The 26652-nt window shown below is 42.1% G+C and overlaps 1 protein-coding gene across 3 annotated transcripts in view; it reads right to left on the reverse strand.

Moving 5' to 3' along the window:
- Positions 1–550: 550 nt before the first annotated feature.
- The window catches only part of LOC308377522 (2-oxoglutarate dehydrogenase complex component E1-like), a 57725-nt gene continuing 31623 nt past the window's right edge, over positions 551–26652 (reverse strand). For all 3 annotated transcript variants that reach the window (XM_080854213.1, XM_080854212.1, XM_080854214.1), the window contains 16 exons: positions 23164–23254; positions 22877–23056; positions 22428–22556; positions 21764–21943; positions 21387–21539; positions 17168–17270; positions 16428–16556; positions 16179–16329; positions 15502–15629; positions 14073–14251; positions 13867–13938; positions 13287–13415; positions 12413–12485; positions 8914–9077; positions 2050–2204; positions 551–1776 (listed from right to left, as the gene is read on the reverse strand). In XM_080854213.1, the coding sequence (XP_080710339.1) occupies positions 1656–1776; positions 2050–2204; positions 8914–9077; positions 12413–12485; positions 13287–13415; positions 13867–13938; positions 14073–14251; positions 15502–15629; positions 16179–16329; positions 16428–16556; positions 17168–17270; positions 21387–21539; positions 21764–21943; positions 22428–22556; positions 22877–23056; positions 23164–23254 (2137 nt within the window). In that variant the 3' untranslated portion in view covers positions 551–1655. The remainder of the gene's footprint in view (positions 1777–2049; positions 2205–8913; positions 9078–12412; positions 12486–13286; positions 13416–13866; positions 13939–14072; positions 14252–15501; positions 15630–16178; positions 16330–16427; positions 16557–17167; positions 17271–21386; positions 21540–21763; positions 21944–22427; positions 22557–22876; positions 23057–23163; positions 23255–26652) is intronic.

Below are 26652 nucleotides of genomic sequence, written 5' to 3' on the forward strand. Positions count from 1 at the left end.
AAAGGCCATTAAGGCCACCAATACTGATATTTACCTCCAGCAAGGAGGTTATGCGATCGGGTCCGTTAATTTATTTGTCCGTCTGTGGACAAGATTTCTCAGAAACTACTGGGCGGATCTTTCTGAAATTTTCACAAGAGGTGGATCTTGGTCCTGGGACATCCCCATTAAAATTTCAGGATGATCTGGATCCAGATCTTTGTTTTCACACCTAAAGTGACATTCGCCCCGAGAGATAGACCTTGCTTTACTATCAACGCCAACCCTTGCTGGAGGTCAGAAATCTCGGATTGCTCTTGTTGTTATATGAAGACGTGGGAGAACGTGGTGTGTAGCCCATTAGGTTAGTGGTAAGTTGAAGTGCTCAATAATAGCAACTAATTAATATAACGGTCAGGTGTATGATATTTTAACCATATATATGCACTAACAGAAATAGTAATAAACCCACAAAGCTACTTTAATTGCATTAAATGTTTATAATGCATTTCATATTTTGAATTAATCCCTAAAGAAACAAACAAGAAAGCAAGAACAAAATGAGGCAGAGTGAGAAGATAATGTTTTTATTCAATGAAGCAACATAACATGGAAATAATTAAAATATTCCATATGAAAATAAATAAATCATTTGCTCTCTCCACAGGATTTGTTTATTGTTAACCGCTGAGCTAAAATGGCATGATTTCCTTTTTAGACTGTTGCATTATAATTCACACACCCCTTCACCTTTTGGCACTGGAGGAAAAAGTGAGCAGTAAAAGAAACCAAGATCAGGTGCCCATTACAAAAAGACATTTCCATCATACTGTTGGAAGTGCACGTGTTGAACACATACTCTTCAGTATGCCTTTCAATAGTGATCAGAGTTGATCTTATATAGAAGAAAACAGAGATCAAGGCCACAAACGCAATATACAACCCCTCCATTTCTATGGCAACTCTATTATCCTGACCCCAGGAAAATGCTCCCACCCATGTGCCTGTCCAAATTCCAAACTAACTCACTGTGTGATAGGGAAAGTTTACCTCTTTTAAATGCTGATGCATTGCTCCATTCTGACTGACTAGACCACTGAAGACCGTGTCACCATGTTACATTGACACCCCGCAGTCTGTTTCCTCAAACAGTTAATAGTATACTCATATTGAAGCTTAAACAATCAGAAGGAAATAAAGAAAATATATCACAGCACAAAATAATGCAAAGCCTTACGTTGCTTAAAAGTGGTGATGAAGGTGGCAATGGCCACGGAGAGCCAGGGGATGAAGGACACGGAACATGAGGGGATTATTTGGGGGATTTTAGAGAGAGACACAAACCATGTTCAAACCTGGGGTAAAATGCTAAAACCTTGTCATTATATATATATTCTCCTGAGGAAGTCAAAACTCCATCTTACAGTAGATGCAACATTACTTTCGTCCATAAAGTGGGGATGCAGACATTAACACAAGAAATGTTTTGAGTTTGAGTCTAGATTGTTTGGGTTAATTTTGAAGGAAACGTGGTGGACACAGAATGAGGCTGCATTACCACACACACAATTACACAGGGCATGTGGGGGAATGCCTGATGTGCCAGAGAGAGAATCTACACTGTTTGGAGGTGAAATATGAACACAGGTTCAATCGTCTACAGGGCTGGGAGTCTGTTACTCGTGTTCTTTGAAGGCGTCCAAGTCGAAAGCAGTGTCCAGGAAACGAGACAACTCCAACAGATGGGCTTTCTTATTCCCAGTGGCAGGCGCTGCGGCTGATCCACGTCCAGCGTACCTACAGACAGACAGACAGACAGACAGACACAGACACACAACAAAGATTGACAGGTCAGAAATGTCCCTACATGTGCATTGTGCATAGTTCAATCATGCTTTAGATATTCAACAGTGCATTGATGTATATTAGGAAACAGATTGCTCTGATGACTTGTACTAAAAACCATCCATTTGTTTGCTGTGCATCTCAATATCCGACTGTTGAACATGGACAAAACCAGTTCCTAACATGAAGTGGTCTGAGGCCATGAAGCCCTCACGGGGACCTCACCAGACAGGCTTGACACGGGCGATGGTGGTGCGCATGCGTGGCTTGACGTAGTCGTAGTAGCCCTGGTTCTTGTGCTCCTCCTGGCACCACACGATGTCAGCGTTGGGGTACTTCTCAGTCTCACTCTTCAGCAGGTCGAAGGGGAATGGAGAGAGCTGACAGAAACAAAAATGGAGACACAAATGAGTGTTTTGAGTCAGTTCACTCAGACAGGGCTAGATGTTGTTTTAGGCTTTTATGCCTTTCACATCCAGAATCTCTCTAGTGAGCATATATATATATATATATATACAGTGCCTTGCATAAGTATTCACCCTTTTATTGCTTTTATAAATCAATCTTGGTCAATATAAGTTGGCTATTTTGACACAAAAATAAAAAAGCCCTCTTTAATGTCAAAATGAAAACAAAAGTTGTTGTTTGCATAGTCTCTCCAAACTTTGCTTCTGAAGTCTTGGTGGCCTCTCTCACTAGTCTCCTTCTTGCACGGTCACTCAATTTGTGGGGACGGCCTGCTCTAGCCAGATTTACATATGTGCCATATTCCTTCCCTTTCTTGATGATGGATTTAACAGAATTCCTGGGGTGTCTAGTGCCTTGGACATTTTTATTTATCCTTCCCCTGACTTATACTTTTCAATAACCTTTTCTCTGAGTTGCTCAGAGTGTTCTTTAGTCTTCATGGTGTAAGGGTAGCCAGGAATACTGATTACTGAATACTGACCAGTGAATGGACCTTCCAGACACAGTTATACTACAATCACTTGAGACACATTCACTGCACACTGATCCATATTTCACTAATTGTGAGACTTCTAGTACCAATTGGCTGGACCTCCGTTGAATAAGGTCAGTCACTTTAAAGGAGGTGAATACTTATGCAATTTCTTATTTTTCATTACATATTTTTACTTAATTGACATAACTGTTAAAAAATCCGTTTTCACTTTGACATTGAAGAGGGCATTTTTGTGATTTCTTTTGTCAAAAAAGCCAACTTATATTGACCAAGATTGATTTATAAAAGCAATAAAAGGGAAAAACATCCAAGGGGGTGAATACTTATGCAAGGCACTGTATATGGAGGCCCATTGAGCATGTAACCCAAGAACTGGCCCCATAACCACTGATAAAGCAATTGTGTGTAATGCAAACACAACGCCACAGATGGCCACTATCTTGGTTGGAGATGCCATGACAGAACATGTCAAACTTGCAAGGACAGAAAATCTTTGCCTTAGCAACACATCAGTCGAGGAACTGTTGTCAGAGATACAATCCTCAAGAATAAACCAAACAATGCAAAGATTATCATCCACATGGGCTCATTTGATATCCTGCACAAAAAAACTGGCAGCGAGATACTTAAAAAAAAATTCACCCAGCTACTGAATGTGGAGGAACATGCCCTGGAGGAGGCTGTGGAGACCCATGAACTCAGTAATATGGACTTTCAGCCCAAAGAAAAACAACAATAGGACAGCCACCATGCTATTTCATCAAACATACGGGTCATCATAAACAGCAAATGGCATGGTAAAATGCATGGTTATAAACCCAAAACTCGTTCTAGAAGGTTGAAAACTATCCATGTTCTTCCTACAAACATATCTCCCCCTGTTTTACCTGTTAATACCCCACAGATGAAACTGGCCCTTCTAAATGTCAGATCTCTAAATAACTAAACCTTTCTGGTTAACGATCTGGTTAAAGAAAACAATTTAGATTGTATCTGTCTAACAGAAACTTGGCTAAATGATGACACGGCAACAGCAACTTTGATAGAAGCGTGTCCTCCTGATTACAGCTTCCACCAAGTTTCTAGGAAATCAAAAAGAGGTGGAGGAGTCGCAGCTATTTTCTCATCTAAACTGATGTTCAAAATCACTTAGCTAGTAGGGGTGGGCGATGTGAGCTAAAATTCATATCACGATATTTTCCACTGTTCAGACGATATCGATATGATATCACGATATATGAGGGTAAAAAATCAGAATCACATTTTATTAGCCATTATTAGCTTAATGATATTAGTTAAGGCAAAATATGTCATCATGAAAAGTATAAATCGAATAATGATCAAATTAAATAAATAATTCTCTACTGATATGTGCTACAACTGTAATTTCGGTATGATTCCAATCATTTTTATAATCAGAAATTGCCGAATTTGCGCATTTACTGTTCAAACAGAGGAGACATGCGAGGTGAGGCAGCGCCACAGCGACGAACAGCGCCGAACAGCGCCTGATCTCAGATTGTGCAATCCCCTACTAACTGGGTTGAGCGCACGCCTTTTGCTTTCTGTAGTATTTGTGGACACTTGTATTATATGTCCTGTCCACCATTAAATAGGTTATGTATTTCACGTATGTGTAGAACCTATTTCGTTTTGCTGATCTGACATAAACCCGCAGTGAAAAAGCACTGATGGGAGGCAAACAGTAGGTTACTTAATGAAGGGGCCGTGCGAGAGCCTGAAACTGGAATTTCAATCGAAACGTAAATGTTAAATAATGGGAGACCAAGACCAATGAGCTAAAAGGTACGCTTCAAACGACGGGGCATAAAATATCGCTATCGACTAGTCATGTTGCTTTTGATAAATGTTGGACCTTAGATTTGGCTTTGGACGAAGAGTGGAGACTAAATATTAGCATGAGCAATATGTATTAACATTACATTGATATCAGAGTCAGCCCTTGCTCTGTCGATTTCCCATTATTTCTCTTAGGATTGTTATATCTACTGTATGTGGAGTCATTTATCATCACACAAGTAATCACTTTGAACCCAAGACGGTGATTGTGAGCTGATTTTGAGAAATTAAACTTTGCAGCTAAAGTTGTGTTTCCTGGTTGTTACTGGTTATCGAATTGCTGTGCTAGCTTAACCTTAGCATAAACGATTAAAATGGAAGAGTTACATTTGCATGAAATGATAGCTAGTTATCTAGCTGATGATAGGCTATAGTTCTCTCGATTTAACTCATACAATTATAATGGGAAAAGGTAGTAACCCTCAGGGTGCCTTTGCAACTTCGTATGAAAGAGTTCATTTTCACACATATTAACACGAGTTCATCACAAGCTATCAGCTTCAAACTGTATGTAACTTACCTATGTGTGTTAAGAATGATGATATGAAATATGATAAACAACCAGTAGACAATTTGCAAGCTGCCAATTGAATGTTGATTTTACAGGTTGCTGGTGCCTACACCTTTGGCTAAAACAACAAGGCGACTCAACTGTCTATTATTCTTTTTTGGTCGGGGATTTTAAAGCAAAACCAGTTCCAAACAACAGAGGTGCCCCCTTTCTTCTTAACCAATTCATCCTCCTGCCCTTGAGCAACATCAATTTTTGGGTTTTTGCTCATCCTGGATTGTTAATGTTTTCCTCTAAAGTTAACCTGCCTCCTAACTGCAGCTGCCTACCACTACATGCGCGCAACAAGTGCATGCGACGTGCGCTCAAAAAAATAGGTCCACATATTAACCATTAACATACATTCTTTTATTCGTAAGAACCCATAAAGGTTAGATTAAAATACAAAAAAGATGTAGCTACTTAGTACTATCACTCAGTTGAAATTTGGAATAAAAAATATTAATGCCAAATTCGAATGTATGAATTATAAATAAATCGCGATATCCATGATATTGCAAAATCCATATCATGGCGTGGCAACATCGTGGTATTACTATCAAACCGGTATATCGCCCACCCCTATTAGCTAGGTGAATTTACATCAATTGAATATCTTGCTATAGAGCTCAAAACTGTATTGTTTGTTATTATATATCGGCCACCCAAGCTCTCGCCAATATTCATACAAGAATTCTCCGAACTATTATCACTATGTGTCACCAGATATGACAAAATAGTCCTGAATGGAGACCTAAACATCGATGTAAATAAAAAAGAAGACCCTAGAACTATTGAGCTTTTAAATCTCCCCCCCAGTTTCAACCTAACTCAACACATAATGGATCCAACACACCAGCACGGAAACACACTAGATCTAGTAATAACAACTGGATTAAACATCAATAATATTTCAATAACTGATCTACCCATCTCTGATCATCATTGTATACTTTTTGATGTGGAAATCATCTTACCAAAAACCACAAAAGAATTCTTAGTCCATAAAAGACATCTAGACGATGAAGCTATGGAGAGATTTTCTGAGCAGATTGCTCTATATGAGCCAACTAGTCATGACTGCTCTCTGAATGAAATGGTAGAGAACTTCAATATTGCCTTATCATCGGTGTTAGACTCTGTAGCCCCACTTAAAACTAAAAAGAAGTTTACAAGGACCTCCCCATGGCTGAGAAATAAAAATGTTAGTGAAATAAAAAGAAAGTGTCGCGTTGCAGAGAGAAAATGGAGAAAAACAAAGACCACTATCCACCACAATATCTACAAAGATGCACTAACTACCTATAACAAAACCATCCGTCTAGCAAGGAAGGATTATTTTTCCAACATTATTACAGAAAATGCCGGAAATTCCAGAGTTCTGTTCTCCACCATTGACCGGCTGCTAAACACTGTCCCTGCCCCCCCACTATCCTCAGCAGCTACATGCGAAGAGTTCGCTCAGTTCTTCAAGAACAAAATAACATTGATCAGAGCTAGTATTACTACTACTGGAGGTGAAATTGACATCAGTAGATCTGGCAACTTAACCATGAGAACTTTTACATGTATCACACTAAGTGAACTCTCCAAAATCATCATCGAATGTAAATCTACAACCTCAGATATTGATCCCATTCCCACCGCATTCTTTAAGCGAGTGTTTGATAGTGTCTCAGGTCCCGTCCTTGACATCATAAACACATCCCTTAGAACTGGCGTTTTCCTAGATGCCTTCAAAACAGCTGTTGTAAAGCCGCTATTAAAGAAACCCAAGTTGGATACCAGTACACTAGCAAACTATAGACCGATATCTAATCTTCCATTTATTAGTAAAGTCCTAGAAAAGATAGTATTAGTCCAAATAGATTCCTTTCTGGAAGAAAATAACATCTTGGAAGTCTTTCAGTCAGGTTTCAGAAAACATCACAGTACTGAAACCGCTCTCACCAAAATAATTAGCGACCTAAGACAAAACTGTGACGCAAATAAATTTTCTATCCTCATCCTGTTAGATCTTAGTGCAGCATTTGATACCATTGATCACGACATCCTAATCAATAGACTTGAAAATCTTATAGGGTTTTCTGACTGTGTATTGAACTGGATCAAAACATATATTAAAGGAAGGAAGTTTTATGTTAGTCTAGGAGACCATATATCCGAGAAACATGAAAGCTGCTACGGGGTTGCACAAGGGAGCTGTTTAGGTCCATTACTCTTTTCGCTTTATATGTTACCACTCAGTGACATCATCAGAGAATATAGTATAGATTTTCATAGCTATGCGGATGACACACAATTGTATATTTCCGCTGAACCTAATGATACAACAGCAATAAACTCCATTACCAACTGTTTATTGGCAATAAACAAATGGATGAACAATAACTTTCTAAAACTTAATGAGGACAAAACTGAAGTCCTACTTATCGGCCCCAAATCAAAAAGAGAGATGCTTACCAAGAATCTAGGAGGTCTTACCCGGTGGATTAAACCTGAGGTGATAAGTCTTGGTGTCATCCTGGACTCAGATTTGAATTTCAACTCTCACATTAACAAAGTGACCAAAAAAGCTTTTTTTCACCTCAGGAACATAGCAAAGGTACGACCATTCATAAACCAAAATGATGCAGAGAAGCTTATTCATGCATTCATATCGAGCCGGCTAGACTACTGTAATTCACTTTTTACTGGTCTTCCCAAGAAAACAACAGAAAGACTCCAGCTCATTCAAAACTCTGCAGCTAGACTATTAACCAAAACTAAAAGGAGAGAACCCATTAGTCCTGTCCTATCTACTTTACACTGGCTTCCTGTTACCTTTAGAATTTACTTTAAGGCCCACCTCCTCACATACAAAGCTCTAAATGGACAGGGACCTAGCTACATTGCTAACTCTCTTACTAACTACACACCAGCTAGAACACTGCGATCATCAGATAAAGGTCTGTTACAGGTCACCAGAAGTAGTCATAAGAAGATTGGTGATGCAGCCTTTGTCAATTACGCCCCAAAATTATGGAACACTTATTATTGATATTAGGGAAGCAAACACCCTAGGCATCTTTAAAAGGCAGCTTAAAACCTCTCTTTTTACCAAAGCACTTTATTAATTTTATCTGGCACAATTTATTTCTCTGTAACTTGCACTATTTTTACTATCTCTCTTTTAAACTGTTTTAAGGGTTTTATGACTTTTATTCCTTTTATCATGCTTTTAGAAGCCGATCAGGTTCTAACACCAGGTTCTGATACAATGTTGATAATTTTTATTTATCTTTCACTCCATGTATTGCTCCTGCTGCTTGCCTTTATTGATTTTATGTAAAGCACTTTGAATTGCAACTTTTGTATGAAATGTGCTATATAAATAAAGTCTTACTTACTTACTTGATTCTTAAGTTTTATGCCAATACAAACACACCAATAAAGCAAGCAAAACAATAATTTGGCTACTAATATTTTCCTAGTCCATATTTCTCACTGGGCACATTTTCAGCATTCAAATCTACACAGATACATTTGATAGGCTAGTTAGGTGGATATTTAGCCTAAAGCAGCAGAGAGGCAACCAGTTTTGATTGGAGCCCATGAGTGGGTTTGATAAAGGTTTGCGGTGCCAATGGGGATGTGCTATTCAAACATGTTTTGAATCATCTGCTTTTACCCTCTGGGTTTTCCTGTATGTACTGTAAGGATGTGGTCAAAATACCTGCTCGATGCGACTGATGGCAACTGTGTTCTCCATGCCTCTGGTCTTGCGTTCACGGTTCAGCTCGTAGTAGACCTTCCCAGTGCAGAACACTAAACGCTTCACATCTGCTGGGTTTTCTGCGGCGGGCCCAGCCTCGGAGATCAGTCGCTGGAAATGAGTGCCTAGTGAGGCAAAGGTGTGTTAGAGGGATTCTGAGAAATATTTGTGTCTGGACAATTGCATTTAGTTTTTGTGACACAATCACCAAATCTTACATTTGTATTAGGGCTGGGCAACGATTACAATTTTTAATCGCGATTAATCGCATGATTTCCCTGATTAATCACGATTAATCGCATTTCTATATGCAAAATCCAATAATCAATTCAAAAGAAGTGTATAGCGCATTTTATTTTAAATGTTCTGCCATATGAACAAAAGTGCCAAAACATTTGTTGTGCAAACATTTATCATTATATTGTAGCAGTTTCATCAAATAAATACTTTGTGTAATTCTTAACTTAAACAATGTTATCAAAACAAATACAAAACGATGGTTATGTATATAACCACGGTTCTATGAGTTCTGGATGACCGCCAGAGGCGGTGCTTACAGCACATGGATATTATCACACGGAACGTGCAGGTCGAGACTTAATAGCAACAAAGTCAAACGTGACCTGGGTGACGTCACCCGGTGACCCCGTGACAGGTGAACCCAGGAAGCTATCTCTTGGCAAATCTTCTCGCATAGACCCTCAGTACGAGACACGTACATCCTGAGAGCACGAACAGGGCATAAAAGTTCTGACCTCTCCCCCTGATCTGCTGCAAACGCACACAGGCTGAGAGGCTGATTAACAAAGCCGGAAGAGAGGGTCTTCGGCAGGAAAGAGGGGTTACCCACTGTCGCCCGGGGTGCCACTGCAGGAAGTCCCCACTAACCGACAGCGCGTGCAATTCCCCAACGCGCTTGGCAGATGTAATAGCCAGAAGGAACGCCATCTTCATGGAGAGCCATGCAACATCTGCTGTCAGCAAGGGCTCAAATGGCGCACCGCAGAGAGCCTGCAGCACCAAAGGCAGATCCCACGTGGGCACCCGGCCCGCCGGGGGGGGGGGCCTCAGACGGAGAGATCCCACAGTACGTCCGTCAACCCTGGCATGGTGTGCAGAGATGGCAGCAGCGTACACCTTGATGGTGGAAGGTGCCAGACCCTTGCCAAACAGTGACTGTAGGAACCGCAGAATGGTAGGCAGGGGGCAGCGTGTAGGCTCCACGACCAGCAGGAGCGAATGACGGTCCACCATAACTCTGTGGAGAGTCTGCACTAACAGTGGTAGCAGGGGAAACGTATAAAGCCGTCGCCGCGGCCACGCATGTGCCAGTGCGTCCTGGCCCAGGGGACTGGGGCCGTGGAGACTGAACCACGAGGGGCAGTGTGTCGTCTCCTGGCAAGCAAAGAGGTCCACCTCTGCCCTGCCAAAGCGGTCCCAGATGGCGAGGACCACCGCTGGGTTGAGCCGCCACTCCCTGGGATCGGGGCCCCGCCAGGACAGCATATCCGCCGGACTGTTGGCGGCCCCTGGCATATACGCAGCCCGGAGGCTCAGGAGACGACGAAGGGCCCACTGCAGCAGACGCTGGGCCACTCTCAAGCACTGGAGGGACTTGGTGCCACCCTGGTGGTTGATGTAGTACACCACCGTGCAATTGTCGGAGCCATGAAACTTGGTGTGAATGAAGAAGGGACTGTCCTTAATGAGTGTGCCAAATTTCACAAAAAGTTACCATATGGTTCTAGGGGCTGCCATTGACTCCCATGGTACAAGAATTCAAATAATACTAACAGAAACAATAGGTTACCTCCTACCGGAGGAAACCTAAATATAGCTGCAAGCAGCGATGGCAGTTTCCTCCTCCAGACATTGCGAACCAGGGAAAAATGTATTTTTGTGACAATTTGTCACTGTATAGAAAGATCCATGCTGCAGACTTGCCAATGGGATATTACATTTCAAATGCATTCCTTTGAAGATCCTCAAGGGCCATGGCTTCAAGCTAAGAGTGAGAAGGGGTGTGGTCATCCCTACATTTCCTTAAATGTTGTGTGTGTGTGCTTGCGCGTGTCAAAGGAGCCTGTCCGTGTGTGTGTGTGTGTGTGTGTGTGTGTGTGTGTGTGTGTGTGTGTGTGTGTGTGTGTGTGTGTGTGTGTGTGTGAGTGTGAGTGTGAGAGAGAGAGAGAGAGAGAGAGAGAGAGAGAGAGATAATCTGGAGCACACACGCGCGGAGGAGCAAAGGCGCAGAGAGAGAGACCTTCTACTGAAAATCACCCTAGAAATTAGCCAAGCAGGCATGTTTCAAATATTCACCAAAAATCCACTTTTCATCTTACAGTCAACTTTTTTCAGATTTGTGTACTTAACATTCTCAAGTGTCTTCACATGAACTTGTGATTGAATCAGAGTATCACTTTTTGACCTGTTGATGTGTAAAGCATTATTTTAGCGTTAACAATGTATCCAATTTGCTTTATATCAATCATTTTTTAAGATATGAAGTTGCCTTTGCACATGGGAACATGTTGTAGTGTCTTCCAGTGACATATCAAGTTTGGTGTTGATTTCACAAAGATCTGCCAAGATATGACTTCACTTCCTGTTTGGCAACTTTTCAGCTGAATTTGAGTGGCTGTACCGGACAAACGGTTGTGAGGATCAAAATTCTGTTGATAACTTTTGTGAGGTTAGGTCTGAATATCATCTCTGGTGATTTTGATGAAGATTTGCCAAAAATTGTAGGAGGAGTAGGCTTTCAAAGGTTTTTGATAAAACCGGAAATAGCGAAAAATCTATATAACCGGAAATTGACGCCATAGAGTGGGTTTAATTCGTCTTGATCCAGGGAATCCAATGGTACCTCATTTTTGAAAATCGGTCATACGGTTCAAAAGTTGCTTGTGTTACAAAAGTCCAACTTTGACCTGTTGGTGGCGCTAGAGTGGTGTATTGAGAGCCATGAAACTTGGTGTGAATGAAGAAGGAACTGTCCTTAATGAGTGTGCCAAATTTCACAAAAAGTTACCATATGGTTCTAGGGGCTGCCATTGACTCCCATGGTACTAACATAATAAGAAAGCCTACAATAACAATAGGTTACCTCCTACCGGAGGAAACCTAAATAGAAACACAAAAGGTTTCCTGCAGCTTCGCTGCATGAACCCTAATAATAAAACCTGCGTTAACGTGCGCTAAACTAATTGTCAGCGTTAATTAATTGTTGATTTAACGCGATAATAACGCGTTAACTTGCCCAGCCCTAATTTGTATATATTTTTTTTAGTGGCTAATGCTTTGATGGTAGTGTTGACCAGGAGGTTTTTGACTTTTATACTGTGAAAATCATTAAATCCTGTCTAACCAGTTGCTTACCGTATAAATTACAATCAGAGGGAAAGATCATTAGAAGATATAAAACAAAAAAATCCATTATGTATAAAACAAATCGCCTTCATACCTGGAAGCATGTCGTCAAAGTTGGACTTGGCCTCAGGATGGCGCAGAAGAGACTTTGGAGTGAAAATAATGAGCTGCCAAGAGAAAGATATGGAGCATGAAGGACAATCATGTGTGTCCATAGAAATGGCCATTGGAAAGTATGTAGTAGTATAACAAATGTGTCAACAATTCCATCATCTATCTGCTCAGGGCATGAGTGTCTGCACACTCCTACTGCAACCTTACGCCCCAGCCCACACTTACAAACCTCTATCATACTAGGCCTAAAACTGCCCCAGGATTCTAGAGTTACAGGAAAGCCTCACATTCTAAGCTCCCATAAACAAGACTGCCCTCCTTGTAAGTAAGCAGTAGGTAAACATGTGTACATTTAAGCAATATAGCACGAGTGGGAGTGGGGTAGGTAAAGGATAATCCCACGGGTGGTGTTCGGCCGTAGCCATTGAGGCCGAAGGCCGAGTGGCGTAGGCAACAACACCCGTGGGATTATCCCTTTATACCCCACTCCAACGAGTGCTATATTGCTTTTATAAAACAATTCTACTGTCAACAAATTAACATTTCAACACGAAGTTATTGATTAAAAATGGTTTATTTCGCCATTGTTTTTCCGCAACAAAAAATAGTTCCATTGTCAACGTCTTGGTTTGGAATTTTGAAAACTTTGAATTAACGGTTATCATCAATGCGAATGTTTCATCGCGGACTGATTTATTTTTAGCTGTGAAAAGTCCCGTAACTGTAGGTATGTTGACGACTAACCTATAGCATGGAACGTCTCTCGTCCAATCAGAAACAGCTAAATTACGCGCTAGAACCCAATTGTTTTATAATTGTGGATATACATAACTGGAAACTCCACTGTGACTTACAGGCTTTCTGAAGGGGTACAAGATCTGCCTCCTCAGTACATGGAACAGGTTGGCTGGATTGGAAATGTTGCAAACGATCCAGTTACAGTCAATCAGCTGCTGGACGGCAAAGTCCTCAGGGTTGATTTTCTGTGGAGACCAGAGGGAGTGAGTGAGTACAACATTGGCTCATAAAGCCTGGAGAGACCAGAGACAGAGTAAGAGTAAGAGAGAGAGAGAGTAAGAGAGAGAGAGAGAGAGAGAGAGAGAGAGAGAGAGAGAGAGAGAGAGAGAGAGAGAGAGAGAGAGTGAGTGATAAAGTGAGTGATAAAGTGAGTGAGTGAGTGAGTGAGTGAGTGAGTGAGAGTGTGTGAGAGTGAGTGAGTGAGTGAGTGAGTGAGTGAGAGTGTGTGAGAGTGAGTGAGTGAGTGAGTGAGTGAGAGTGTGTGAGAGTGAGTGAGTGAGTGAGTGAGTGAGAGTGTGTGAGAGTGAGTGAGTGAGTGAGTGACTAAGAGAGTGTGAGTATGTGTCTGAGGACAAAATTGGCTCATACAGCATAGAGGGGGGTGGGGGGATGGGGTGTTGATGGGTTCTGTCATACCGGATAGACATCAGGATCATCGTTACACATCTGGAGGAAACGCTCAGGGCGGGCTGAAGAATGCTCAGGACCCTGTAGCAAGGGGTAGAGTGACAGAGAACAGACCAAAGCAAGATATTAAAAAATTGGGGGAAATAATGATATTTCTGATATTTCTTTGATGTCCATTGTGAGAGTTGACGCATGAAAAGAACGCCTCCTCTCACCATGCCCTCCATGCCGTGGGGCAGCAGCAGCACGATGCCGTTCTGACGAACCCACTTGGCCTGGCCAGGGCAGATGAACTGATCAATGATGCATTGGGCCGTGTTGTGGAAGTCACCAAACTGGGCCTCCCACAGAACCAGGGCATTTGGACTCGCCATAGCAAAGCCAAGCTCAAAACCTGTGGATACATGAAAGAGGGCCGACAAGAGGAACAATAAGGTAAGGTTAGGCATATAAGCACTGTTCCCTGAAGGAGATGAATGAGGTACAACACAGATAGTATGGGATATCATGTCTGCGCGTGTCTGGCTGAAGACGCCTCTATACACGCTTAGTTCAACCACACTGAAGAAGATCTGTTTCTTTGATCCAAGGTCAGGTTTGCAGATAATCAGGAAAACTCGGGAAAGTGTCCAACATAAGAAATATGTTTATTCCAGCGTCACAGGACAATCCGATCGCATGTTGCACGACGGTTCTTTCAACATACTAACATGAGTTCACATCTTTTATACAGTATAATTTACAGGTAGTGGGTGTGTCTAGAGGTAGGAACTAGTTGAGTGGATGATTGCTAATTAGGACTTTGACCTTGATTTAATCACACTGAATGAATACCTTGATTAAATCCCATTGATTACAAAAAGTTCAGGAGGCCAGTTTGATCACGTTAAATAGACTGATATCTAACAACACGCTCTTCAGAGTTCTAGCTGCTGTGTGGGGTAAACCAGTGATTGACCTCGCTACTCTCCTTCAGGCAACAGTATGTTCCCTCTCAGTAAAACACAGGCACTTATCTGCCCCCTTGTATGGGGCCACCTCTAGGCTGCAAAGAAAGAATGATCCGTCTTGCTCTGCACTCCGCTGGCAGCTGGACACACTCACTGGGCTTCCCATAAGCAGTCCTGTTCCTCGTTGGATAGGCCATGCTCATCTGTGCCTTGTTTCTTTGTCCAAAAATCACATTCACACTAACTAAGCCTGTACATTGGTGTTGGTGTTCCATGGCAGGGATTGCCTAACACCTTGCAGTTAGTTCTACAGACCAAAGTGTACCTTTGCACACTTTTTTAAATCGACGTAATTGCCTTGTGAACTTTTATGCCAGTGCATCGATGCAAATCGGTGAATCTTTACATCCCTAGTTAATAGCCTTAACGTTCGTAAATTAGCTCAGAAAAAGGTCCTTTTTATTTGTAATAATTGAATGTTAGCCTACTTGACTATATAGGTCATGCAAAATAGGAGACTGCCCATCAACAGCATGTAGTCTATTGGTTTACGTTTTAGCCTATTATTATTAACATGAACGTCTTCATTAATGCTGTGCACACACACTAAAAACACATTGTTGCCCCCACTAGACATCCCTTTCCCACCCTAGTTCAGTGCAGGTGCCCCTACTATGATGGTGTACCCACTGACCTAGCACTCCGTACTCAGACAGAGAGCTGTTGCAGACGGTGTATGGGGCTTGGTTGGGATCCATGTGGTTCATGGGGATGCAGGTTCTCTTGTCCACATTTTGGTCATGAAGAACATGGTGACGGTGGCTGACAGAGGACAAAAATGAACAACAATAATTCAAAAAACAGCAAGGGCTTAAAAGAAGTCACATTAACTGCTGAGGAGATTTAAAACCTAAAAATAAGCCTTAGCTTTGACTTCCTGATGCACTGTAAATGTACCAGGACGAGCATCAAGACCCTATCTGAGCAGAAATGCGTGGCAATAAATAGTTTTTCAGATGAGTTACATCAGTGGTAAGCAGTAAGACCTTTGAACTCTACCGCACATTTGTAATGAACCATCTCTCACAAGTGGAAATTCTCTGTTGTTTCCTTCACCAATAGAGTCTGTAAACCCCTGTCATCTGTGCAGTAGATATGATGTGTATGCCCTGTTACTTGAAGACCAATGGAGTCTGTAAACCCCTGTCATCTGTGCAGTAGATATGATGTGTATGCCCTGTTACTTGAAGACCAATAAACCCCTGTCATCTGTGCAGTAGATATGATGTGTATGCCCTGTTACTTGAAGACCAATGGAGTCTGTAAACCCCTGTCATCTGTGCAGTAGATATGATGTGTATGCCCTGTTACCTGAAGGTGCCTCTCTCCACGTCCTGGCCACTGAGCCTCACATGAATGCCCTCCTTCAGCAGGGAGCCGAACGCCATGTACTCTCCCAGAGCCCAGTCAACCGTGCGGTTACGGATCATCTCACCTCGGCTCTTCAACACACGACTCAGACCTGGCAGGAGGAAGACCAGAGTGACCAAGGGCATAGGAAGCATCTGTGTTTAAAGGTGATGGGATTCCAAAAATAAGAGACATATTTGAGTTTGTTACCTCCATGGATAGTGAAGTCCTCTACAGGGACAGACGACGCCACCTGTCCAATATGTGAGAGCTCTTCCTCAGTCAGGCCAGTAGAGGGCGCGCTCATGCTCTTGGACTGGCCATCAAGAGTGAAGAAACCTACAAAACATGCATATACATTACCAACCTACAGTACGTTACCAGCTGTCTTTCTAGTAATATACATTACCAACCTACAGTACATTATCAACTGTCTTTCTAGTAATATGCATTACCAACCTACAGTACGTTACCAGCTGTCTTTCTAATAATATACATTACCAACCTACAGTATGTTACCAGCTGTCTATCTAATAATATATATTACAAACCTACAGTACGTTATCAGCAGTCTTTCTAATAATATACATTACCAACCTACAGTATGTTACCTGCTGTCTTTCTAATTATATACATTACCAACCTACAGTACGTTACCAGCAGTCTTTCTAATAATATACATTACCAACCTACAGTACGTTATCAGCAGTCTTTCTAATAATATACATTACCAACCTACAGTATGTTACCAGCTGTCTTAGTAATAACATACATTACCAACCTACGGTATGTAACCAGCTGTCTTTAAAAAAATATACATTACTAACCTACAGTATGTTACCAGCTGTCTTTCTAATAATGCAGAACAAAGGTCAAGGATTTCCCCCATCCTCATCTGAATCCAGGATTCCCAAAGTGAGAGATGGTTTCAGCCATCAAGCCCTACTTACCAGGCCAAGGGGAGTCCAGCCAGTGCTTAATGTGAAGGATCTTCTCATCTTTGGAGCGCGCATGTGCTTCCTCACAAATCTTATCATACTTAGCAATCTCCTCCTGAACAAAGGAAAAGACAAGGATATATGAAGAATATGAAGCGTCTTTTTGTCATTTTTGTGCCTTCACTCATCTCAACGTTTCATTTGTTTAAAAGAGGTGAATTTAATTACCATTATCACTAAAGTGTCTATCTCTCCATGGGCCATATGTAGCAAGGATGTGTAACCACTTAAACCGTGCTGAGCACTTTTCTACACATAACACAGTATTTATGAAAAGATTCTGGACAGGGACATTTTGTGGGTTTGTGAGCACAGCCATCATGCCAATTGTATGGGAAGGTACCACATGTTTGACTTCAAGGTATATTTAACAGTACAGAGGCAGATATCAAAATGTGACTTGCAGCAATGTCAGGTTTTCACAATGTTATCTCAATTGACTTGAAAAAAAAGCTTTTAAATGAATATCTCATATATTTTAGACTCAACCAAGACACACTGTAGCGCGACCAGCCCTCTTACCTCATACTCCTGTTTTGTCACTGATCATTACCTCATACTACTGTCTAGCAATGTTCCCTCTAATTTTTTTCAGCACTGAGCAAATATTTTTTATTCTGAGCGCACATTTCAGCACTGTGAGCAATTCGTAAACCACGCGACTAGAGGTCGACCGATATGGGTTTTTCTATAACCGATGCCGATGCCGATACTTAGAGGTCAGGGTTAACCGATAGCCGGTATGGGCTGCCGATTTTTTTGGGCCGATTTTTAGGGCCGATATCTCAAAGTTTTCCCATTAATTTGCATGCTAAAGCGTCACACTAATAATAAGTAGATGCACACAATTTTACTCCCCTACTAGTATCTTAAGTCTGAAGTCCGTGCCCCCGTACACACACACACACAGAGCCTAATACTTACAAACATCCATAATCTAGGAATCCAGAGAACCCCCCCCCCCCCCCCATTTTTTTTATGTATTATTCATTATTTTTGTTATTATTATTTTAGTTATTCTTTTCTTCAATGTATATACATATATGTATGTGTACAGACTATGATTTGTCTTTATTTTAGGGTTGCTGTCTGGGCCGTGGGAGGAGGGAAGGGAAAATTGTTTGTAAAACTTGAATCCATCACATTTTATGTTTTCATGTGTTGTTACTTCAAGAAAAAAAAATATATATATTTTATTTATTTTTTTTAAATCGGCCGATGCCGATAGATTAAAAAATGACAAATATCGGCCCGATACATCGGCCGACCGATATATCCGATATACCTCTACACGCGACCTTATGAAAATGACCACGAGCCTGCGTTAGCCATAGGTTTCCAAAGAGATGACAGCAAATGCATCAATACGTCTACAAGGTTAATATTTATTCAATATCCTTTATAATGGCTGGACTTTGGAACGTTTTAATGATGGTGTTTTACCAGTCAGTTTAGTTGAACTTAAAGGATCTTTGGTTGAAAATAAATAAGGTTTAGGGAGGTTATGACTGGTTCACTGGTTATGAATGATAATAATGATATATATTTATACACAAAATAAAAGCATCCAAGGTGTTTAGTCATTTCTCAGCAGGTACAACATTTAAGTAGCCTGGATACCAGCCTGAACTCCGCCCACAAAATTTTTGGTCTGGGAGATTCAGTCTGGAGTCGAGCTAGTTGGGAGGGATTCAAGCCCACCGAAAAGTGATCTGACCAATAAAATTGTAAGGGCGGGCTTTATACGTTGATGGACAGATATAGATAGAATAGCCTATACATCGGACAAAGATGGCGCCGTCTCGGGAGCTTAGTGGGACATATTTTATATGATTTAAGCTATCTACACAACTTTTTTTATGTCTACATTGACTCGGTTAGTTGTGTATACGCAAAACGAGTGTTGCCAAAGATTGTAGGTCTTAATTGATGCACTCTAGACCATTATTGATCGGTTATGCTAACGCGTACACAAAAAAAACATTGAAACAAATGGTAGCTTCTAGCCTTGAGTGCTAATTAAGTAACGTGAGCAGGCATATCTCAACAGATATTGACAGCGCATTCATTTTGAAAGAGGAACAGAGAAACGCGATCAAGGCATTTGTCGATTGAAAAGATGTTTTTGCCGTCCTTCCTACGGGATCAGGTAAAAGTTTAATCTATCAGATGGTAATAATACTACGTTGCTCTGATTGGTTCTAGGTATCCAATTCAGCAAAGAGGAATTTTCTTTCCTGGTTCGTTGAAACACGCCCCATAATCACAGCCCAATGGTTCGGTCTCAGACTCATATTCTGACTAGAATTATGAGTATGACATCGTCAGGCTAACATTTAAGTAGAACTTCATTGAAAGAAAAATGCAAATGCAGTGCTTTACAATAAATATAGTAATTATGGTATGTTTTTTCCTAAAGGTAGCCTTTATAAAAAAAAAAAAATAACTGGAGTGGTTTGCAACAAACTAAGCTACAAAACATTCCAAGTCATTTGAATTACATTGAGTGAGCTAGGCCTATCTGGCTGTTTGGCTCATCTTGTCTGCAGGCCTATGGAAGACACACCTTTCTGACTAAACATATGTCAAAATGTTGTTGCAGTTATCAAGATCACTTTGAATACGGCCTAATAGGTTTAATTGAAAATATAGCTTGGAATGTGCCACAAATGTCGAAGTTGTACCAGATCTGGAAAATGCTCACTTTTCAGCGATCACCTTTTTTCAATAACCATGAACTTGAATTCGACAAATGCGTCCCGGGACCGCATATTATGCTTCCTCCACAAGCGCTTCGAACCTTTTCGCCAGATTGGTCACGTCATTCAGCCCATGATCAAATTTACTAACTGCACGATCCAATGTGTCCGGCTCAAAGGCAGCCCACTCTGCTCGGGGAAGCGGGCATCCAAGTGCTCACAAACTTTAAGGACAAACAGAATAATGTCACTTTTGTTCACTGCATGTTTTCCCACGAGCAAACTCTTTTCGCGTTTGCCTCCGAGCATAGGCCTATGTAAATATGTTTGAAAGTTGTATCCTACCTGAGTCAGTTTGGACTATTTCATCTAAACGCTCATGTTTAAACGTTAGGCAGACCGTTTTCTGGGGCACCTGCTCTGCCTTTCTTTTCGCCATGGTAGCCTATAACTGCTGGAGCAGAGACCAGCAAGAGAGCAAAAGGAAATTTAGTATGTAAACATTCTAACGCACATCCGACTTGGTTGTCAGACATGTCAGTATTTTAAATGTTTATTACCTAGCCTACATCCCCTTTGATGCTCAGATTGTTAAACCCTAAAAAAAAAACCTGTTTATGTGGTCTGAAAAATCCATTGCGCGGCCTCTTCGACTGGCCTGCGTGGGCGCGGGCGCGCGCGCAGCTTAGAGGGAACATTGCTGTCTAGTCACTGATCATTACTTCATACTTCTGTCAAGTCACTGATCCTCTTACCTCACTGATCCTCTTACCTCATACTCTTGTCTAGTCACTGATCACTGATCCTCTTACCTCATACTCCTGTCTAGTCACTGATCATCTTACCTCACTGATCCTCTTACCTCATACTCTTGTCTAGTCACTGATCACTGATCCTCTTACCTCATAATCCTGTCTAGTCACTGATCATTACCTCATACTCCTGTCTGATCCTCTTACCTCATACTCCTGTCTAGTCACTGATCATTACCTCATACTCCTGTCTGATCCTCTTACCTCATACTCCTGTCTAGTCACTGATCATTACCTCATACTCCTGTCTGATCCTCTTACCTCATACTCCTGTCTAGTCACTGATCATTACCTCAAACTCCTGTCTGATCCTCTTACCTCATACTCCTGTCTAGTCACTGATCATTACCTCATACTCCTGTCTGATCCTCTTACCTCATACTCCTGTCTAGTCACTGATCATTACCTCATACTCCTGTCTGATCCTCTTACCTCATACTCCTGTCTAGTCACTGATCATTACCTCATACTCCTGTCTGATCCTCTTACCTCATACTCCTGTCTAGTCACTGATCATTACCTCATACTCCTGTCTGATCCTCTTACCTCATACTCCTGTCTAGTCACTGATCATTACCTCATACTCCTGTCTGATCCTCTTACCTCATACTCCTGTCTAGTCACTGATCATTACCTCAAACTCCTGTCTGATCCTCTTACCTCATACTCCTGTCTAGTCACTGATCCCTCCTCGATGAGCTTCTCAGCATACTTCTGCATCACCCCCTTCTGCTTCTTGATCTGCTTGTACATGAGTGGCTGAGTGAACATGGGCTCATCCATCTCATTGTGGCCGTTCCTCCTGTAACACACCTGGAACACACAAACAAACACTGAGTGACAACAAAACACTGTCTTTGAAATACACACCGAGTCACAAACACAACACTGTCTTCAAAATACACACAAATACAGACAGAATGAAATATACAAAGACGTTCCACTCTGGACATACGCTACGCCACTCGGTATTCCAGTTTCCTCAGAAGGGCAGAAGGTTTGCATGCTGAAGCAGACACACACACACACAAACTCACCAGATCCACCACTACGTCCTTGTGGAAGGTGGCCCTCCACTCAGCCGCCACCTCACAGACATAGGCCACAGCCTCAGGGTCATCTGCGTTCACGTGGAAGATGGGAGCATTGACCACTCGGGCCACATCAGTGGGATAGGGCGAGGAGCGCGATTCTCTAGGGTCGGTGGTGAAGCCAATCTGGATAGACAGAGGGCAGATTAGTCTGACGGAGGCGTCCAGAAGGCAGATTAGTCTGACGGAGACGTCCAGAGGTCTCTCCTGGTGGCCTGACAGAGCTAGAAAGTTCACACTTCAGCAATAACACTGGGTACCTAAGGTAGCAAATCTGGACTATATAAGGATTTAAAAAATTGGGATTTTATTCATCTAAAACTATAATATGGTTGATAACTTCCCCCTGTCAGTGGTGCAGCTCTGCAGTACGCACACAGTCCTGTTTCGGAACGCTTAGCCATCCTTAAACTGACAGATTCCCACCAAGTTCCCTTAGAGTTCACTATACATCAGACATCAGTCCTGTGACATGTGTGCGATGAGTAGTCCTGGCTCAGAAACCCTATCAAGAACTGAGTTCTCAACCTACTGGTTCTGCTCGCGCCATACAATGTTAGAACTCAGCTGGCACCATGCTTTGTTTGAGATGGCGTTAATGATCAGGTACCTGGTTGTTGGCCACAACATGCACTGTGCCATGTGTGGTGTATGACGGCAGGTCACTCAAGTGGAACGTCTCGTAGACAATCCCCTGCCCAGCGAAGGCTGCATCCCCGTGCAACAGAACTGACATGACCTGAAACACATACATACATTCCAATATTAATGTCACAATTCATTACCATGTAATCTCTATGTACAGGCTTTTATTAGAGCATGAACCATCTGTTGGGATCTCATTACCCTCTTGCCATCAGTCCTTCCCTCCACAGTAGAACTGCCCATCATGTTCTAGTATCTCTATGTACAGGCTTTTATTACAGCATGAACCATCTGTTGGGATCTGCATTACCCTCTTCCCATCAGTGTCTCCACAGTAGAACTGCCCATCATGTTCTAGTAACTCTATGTACAGGCCTTTATTAGAGCATGAACCATCTGTTGGGCTCTCTTTACCCTCTTGCCATCCGTGTCTCCACAGTAGAACTGCTCCGCCTTGCACTTGCCCTGAACCACAGGGTTGACTGCCTCCAGATGAGATGGGTTGGCCACCAGAGAAAGTGTGATGTTCCGGTCGGTCACGCGATTGATTCTTCTGTGGTACATACCCAAGTGATACTTCACATCTCCAGAGCCCTGAGAAACAGACACAAAAAGACCTGATCAGCCCAAACCATGGCAGCCTGTTGGCTGGTATAACTAGACAGGGTGTCAACTGCCCTCTGTATGGCAAATGCACTCACCTCATCTGCTGCCTCCAATTTAGAGTCAAACTGGCAGAAGATCTGCTCCAACTCTTTACGAATGACATTGGCCAGGACATTCAGACGACCCCTTGAGAGACAGGACAAGATCAGACACAGAAAAAGCATTTGAACATAGTACTCATTACGCTAGAAGGAATGTGAGGACTGCCAGAGCTGAACAAACATCTTTAAAGGACGGAGTAGGGGGAGAGGGAGGGGGATGTACTACCACAGAAGACTGTATCTCAATGGAACTGTTGCTCATTGCGATACTGATCCAAGACCACAATAATGTATAGTGTCTAATGTAAATCTGACGGAATGAAGAAATCTGAGTCATCTTTTTGCAGGGGGAGAGAGGAGAGCGTACCAACAGCCATGACCAGTCTCTTGGTCTTCTCTTGCTGGTGATTGTGTCAATCCCAATATCTCAATGTACTCCTCCCACTCTTAAAGGCAGTGATTCTCAACCCGAGGCCCACGGACTGCCTGATCCCAGTGTACTCTTCCCACTCTTTAAGGCAGTGATTCTTAACCTGAGGCCCACAGACTGCATGATCCCAATGTACTCATCCCACTCTTTAAGGCAGTGATTCTCAACCTGGGGCCCACAGACTGCATGATCCCAATGTACTCATCCCACTCTTTAAGCCAGTGATTCTCAACCTGAGGCCCACAAAATGCATGAGGCCCACCTCACTATATGGAGCACCCTGTGAGGTGTTTTTGGAATTATAATAAATGAAAGTTATTGCTCGGATTAAACATTTAAGTGACTCCAGAATAAATACTATACAATTCCCGACCCAACTGCACTGCAGTGCATTTTGGTGTGTAATAACATTCATTTTTTAAAACATGTGGGCAATGAGTGTTTTAGAGTAGTCTGCCATGCATTGTCCTCACAGTGTCATCAAAAGTTCATCTCCTGTTTGAAGGACTTTGAAATGTGTTAAATATGTTCCACATTTGAGCACAAACTGACTAATATCCATGCGAGAGGAACCAGTTATACAGCGCTGCTTGCCCCCACTATCACAGACCTGTGTAAAGCCATTTACAGACACAAACTGAGTTAATAACAAGAAAATAAATCTCCATATGAGTCCACATATATTTGTCAGAACACTTTCTCCACAATGTCCTGTATCAAGTTGTATTTTCGTTCAAGTTTTACAGACTTTATCTTGCAAGCGCAGCTTCACTGTACTGTCACACACTCGATCAGCTCCCAACAGCATCCATGTCTGCAGTGGTGCCAGTATCCTATTTACCTGAGGCATTCCCATGATGACGTTCTCCACTCTATTTACCTATGTGGCATTGCCATGATGACGGTCTCCACTCTATTTACCTATGTGGCATTCTGTCAGGGAATTAACCCTAAACACTTACTATGTTACCTCAGAATAAAGACGCCACAAACCAGAGCAAAGTTCGACAGACTGTTTAACACCCCGGGTCCTAGGCGGAGAATCGCTTCTGCCTTCCTTCTCCCCTAAACAGTCCTTTTATTTAAAATCAGTGGTTACAAAATACATTGATCATTAACAGTGGTTGTCGCTGCCAAATGAGAGGACCCTGCCTGATGTGAGTCCGCCGCTGCCTGATGTGAGTCCGCATGCGCAAACACAAACGGTTTACGGCAGAAGGCTCAGGAGCAAACTATCCAAGACGTGCATGCTCATACATGGTTTAATATCAACGTATCTGGCTTCTCTTAACGCATAATGTAGGTTTATTTAACGTAGTGTTTTATAATTTTGTCAACGGTTTACAGCATAAGGCTCAGTGTCAACATATGGGGCTATGTTGTATTACTGTTACTAGTAGGCTAATGAATGCACTGCTTAACTAATAATTCAATAAACATGAAGCTTAACATCATAAACCTTGGTGGATTTCAAACGTAAACAAATGCGCTTGTCATTTCACTTCATGCTGTAGCCTACACCACCAGCATTACCTGGCTCGTTGTACTACAATGGTGTCGCAAAGTTTGCGCATGCGGACTCACATCAGGCGGGTCCTCACATTTGGCAGCGACAGTGGTTTCACAACATGGAGTAAGAAGAAGATGCAGCTGCAAATTACTAACTAGCTTCTACCAGAAGTCTTGTCTCAGGTAATGGAGCAATCCTAATTTCTTATCATGTCATAAACATTCCTAAAGGTAAGTGGTTTCTGTGGAAAAGTACTGCTTCTCGACTAAAATCAGAACACAATACACAGAACAGTTTAGAGCATTCCCTTTAGTGTAAACCTTCATGATAACATATAATAATTTCTTTCACACATTCCCATGATGACGGTCTCCACTCTATTTACCTGAGGCATTCCCATGATGACGGTCTCCACTCTATTTACCTATGTGGCATTCCCATGATGACGTTCTCCACTCTATTTACCTATGTGGCATTCCCATGATGACGGTCTCCACTCTATTTACCTATGTGGCATTCCCATGATGACATTCTCCACTCTATTTACCTATGTGGCATTCCCATGATGACGGTCTCCACTCTATTTACCTAGGTGGCATTCCCATGATGACGTTCTCCACTCTATTTACTAGGGATGCAACGGTTTTCGGTATTTTAGGGAACCGTTCGGTTCGCCTTGTTCGGTTCGGTTGACCCAGGTGAACCGCGATATTACGGTATGGGTGACATTAAACTTTTAATTTAATATGTGGTTATAATGAATGCACGCATGTATTGGGCGATAGCCATGACTGTTTGGGACTCAGGGGATGAGTTCTGCGCTCCACAACCATGCAACAACCAATCAGAATTGAACTGACTTTCCCAAGAGCCAATCAGCGCTCTGAATGCAGACGCTGGAGCTCCATGTGGGGAAAACGAAACTTACCCTGTTGCAGCACGATCATGGCAAGTCAACAAGACACGGAGAAAAGAAAAAGGCACCGTCATCTTACAAATCAGCTGTATGGGAACATTTTGGGTTCAGTGTGGAGTATGATGATAAAGGGAAAAAGATCGTCAGCAAGCAAAGCACGGTGTGCAAGCATTGCTTTACTACGATCGCCTACTCCACAGGTAATACATCCAACATGTTGAGCCACTTGCCCCGTCATCACCCGGCTGTAACTATAAGCGGAGCAGCACGGTTTGTCGCCGAAAACACAACCATCCATTGCTGCAGCATTTCAGCAACAATATGCAAATAATTCCGAAAAACACAAGGCAATAACCAACTCAATGGGCGTCTTCATAGGGAAAGACATGCAGCCCTATTCAGTAGTTTTAGGCACGGGATTCCGTCACAGGATAAAGACCATTGATCCTCGTTTTAATATCCCCTCCCGCATGCATTTCAGCAGCAAAATAATTCCAGAACTGTACGAAGTGACTAGGAGAGAGGAGGTTTGTTCTGTTGTTCTTTAAGGGTGTATTTATAACAGTTAAGTATTTTCTAGGGTTTAAGTGTGTGAATGACAATGTTTGTTGTTTGAGTTTATTGAAT

The sequence above is a fragment of the Sprattus sprattus genome (assembly GCF_963457725.1).
Source record: "Sprattus sprattus genome assembly, chromosome: 16".
NCBI lineage: Eukaryota > Metazoa > Chordata > Actinopteri > Clupeiformes > Clupeidae > Sprattus > Sprattus sprattus.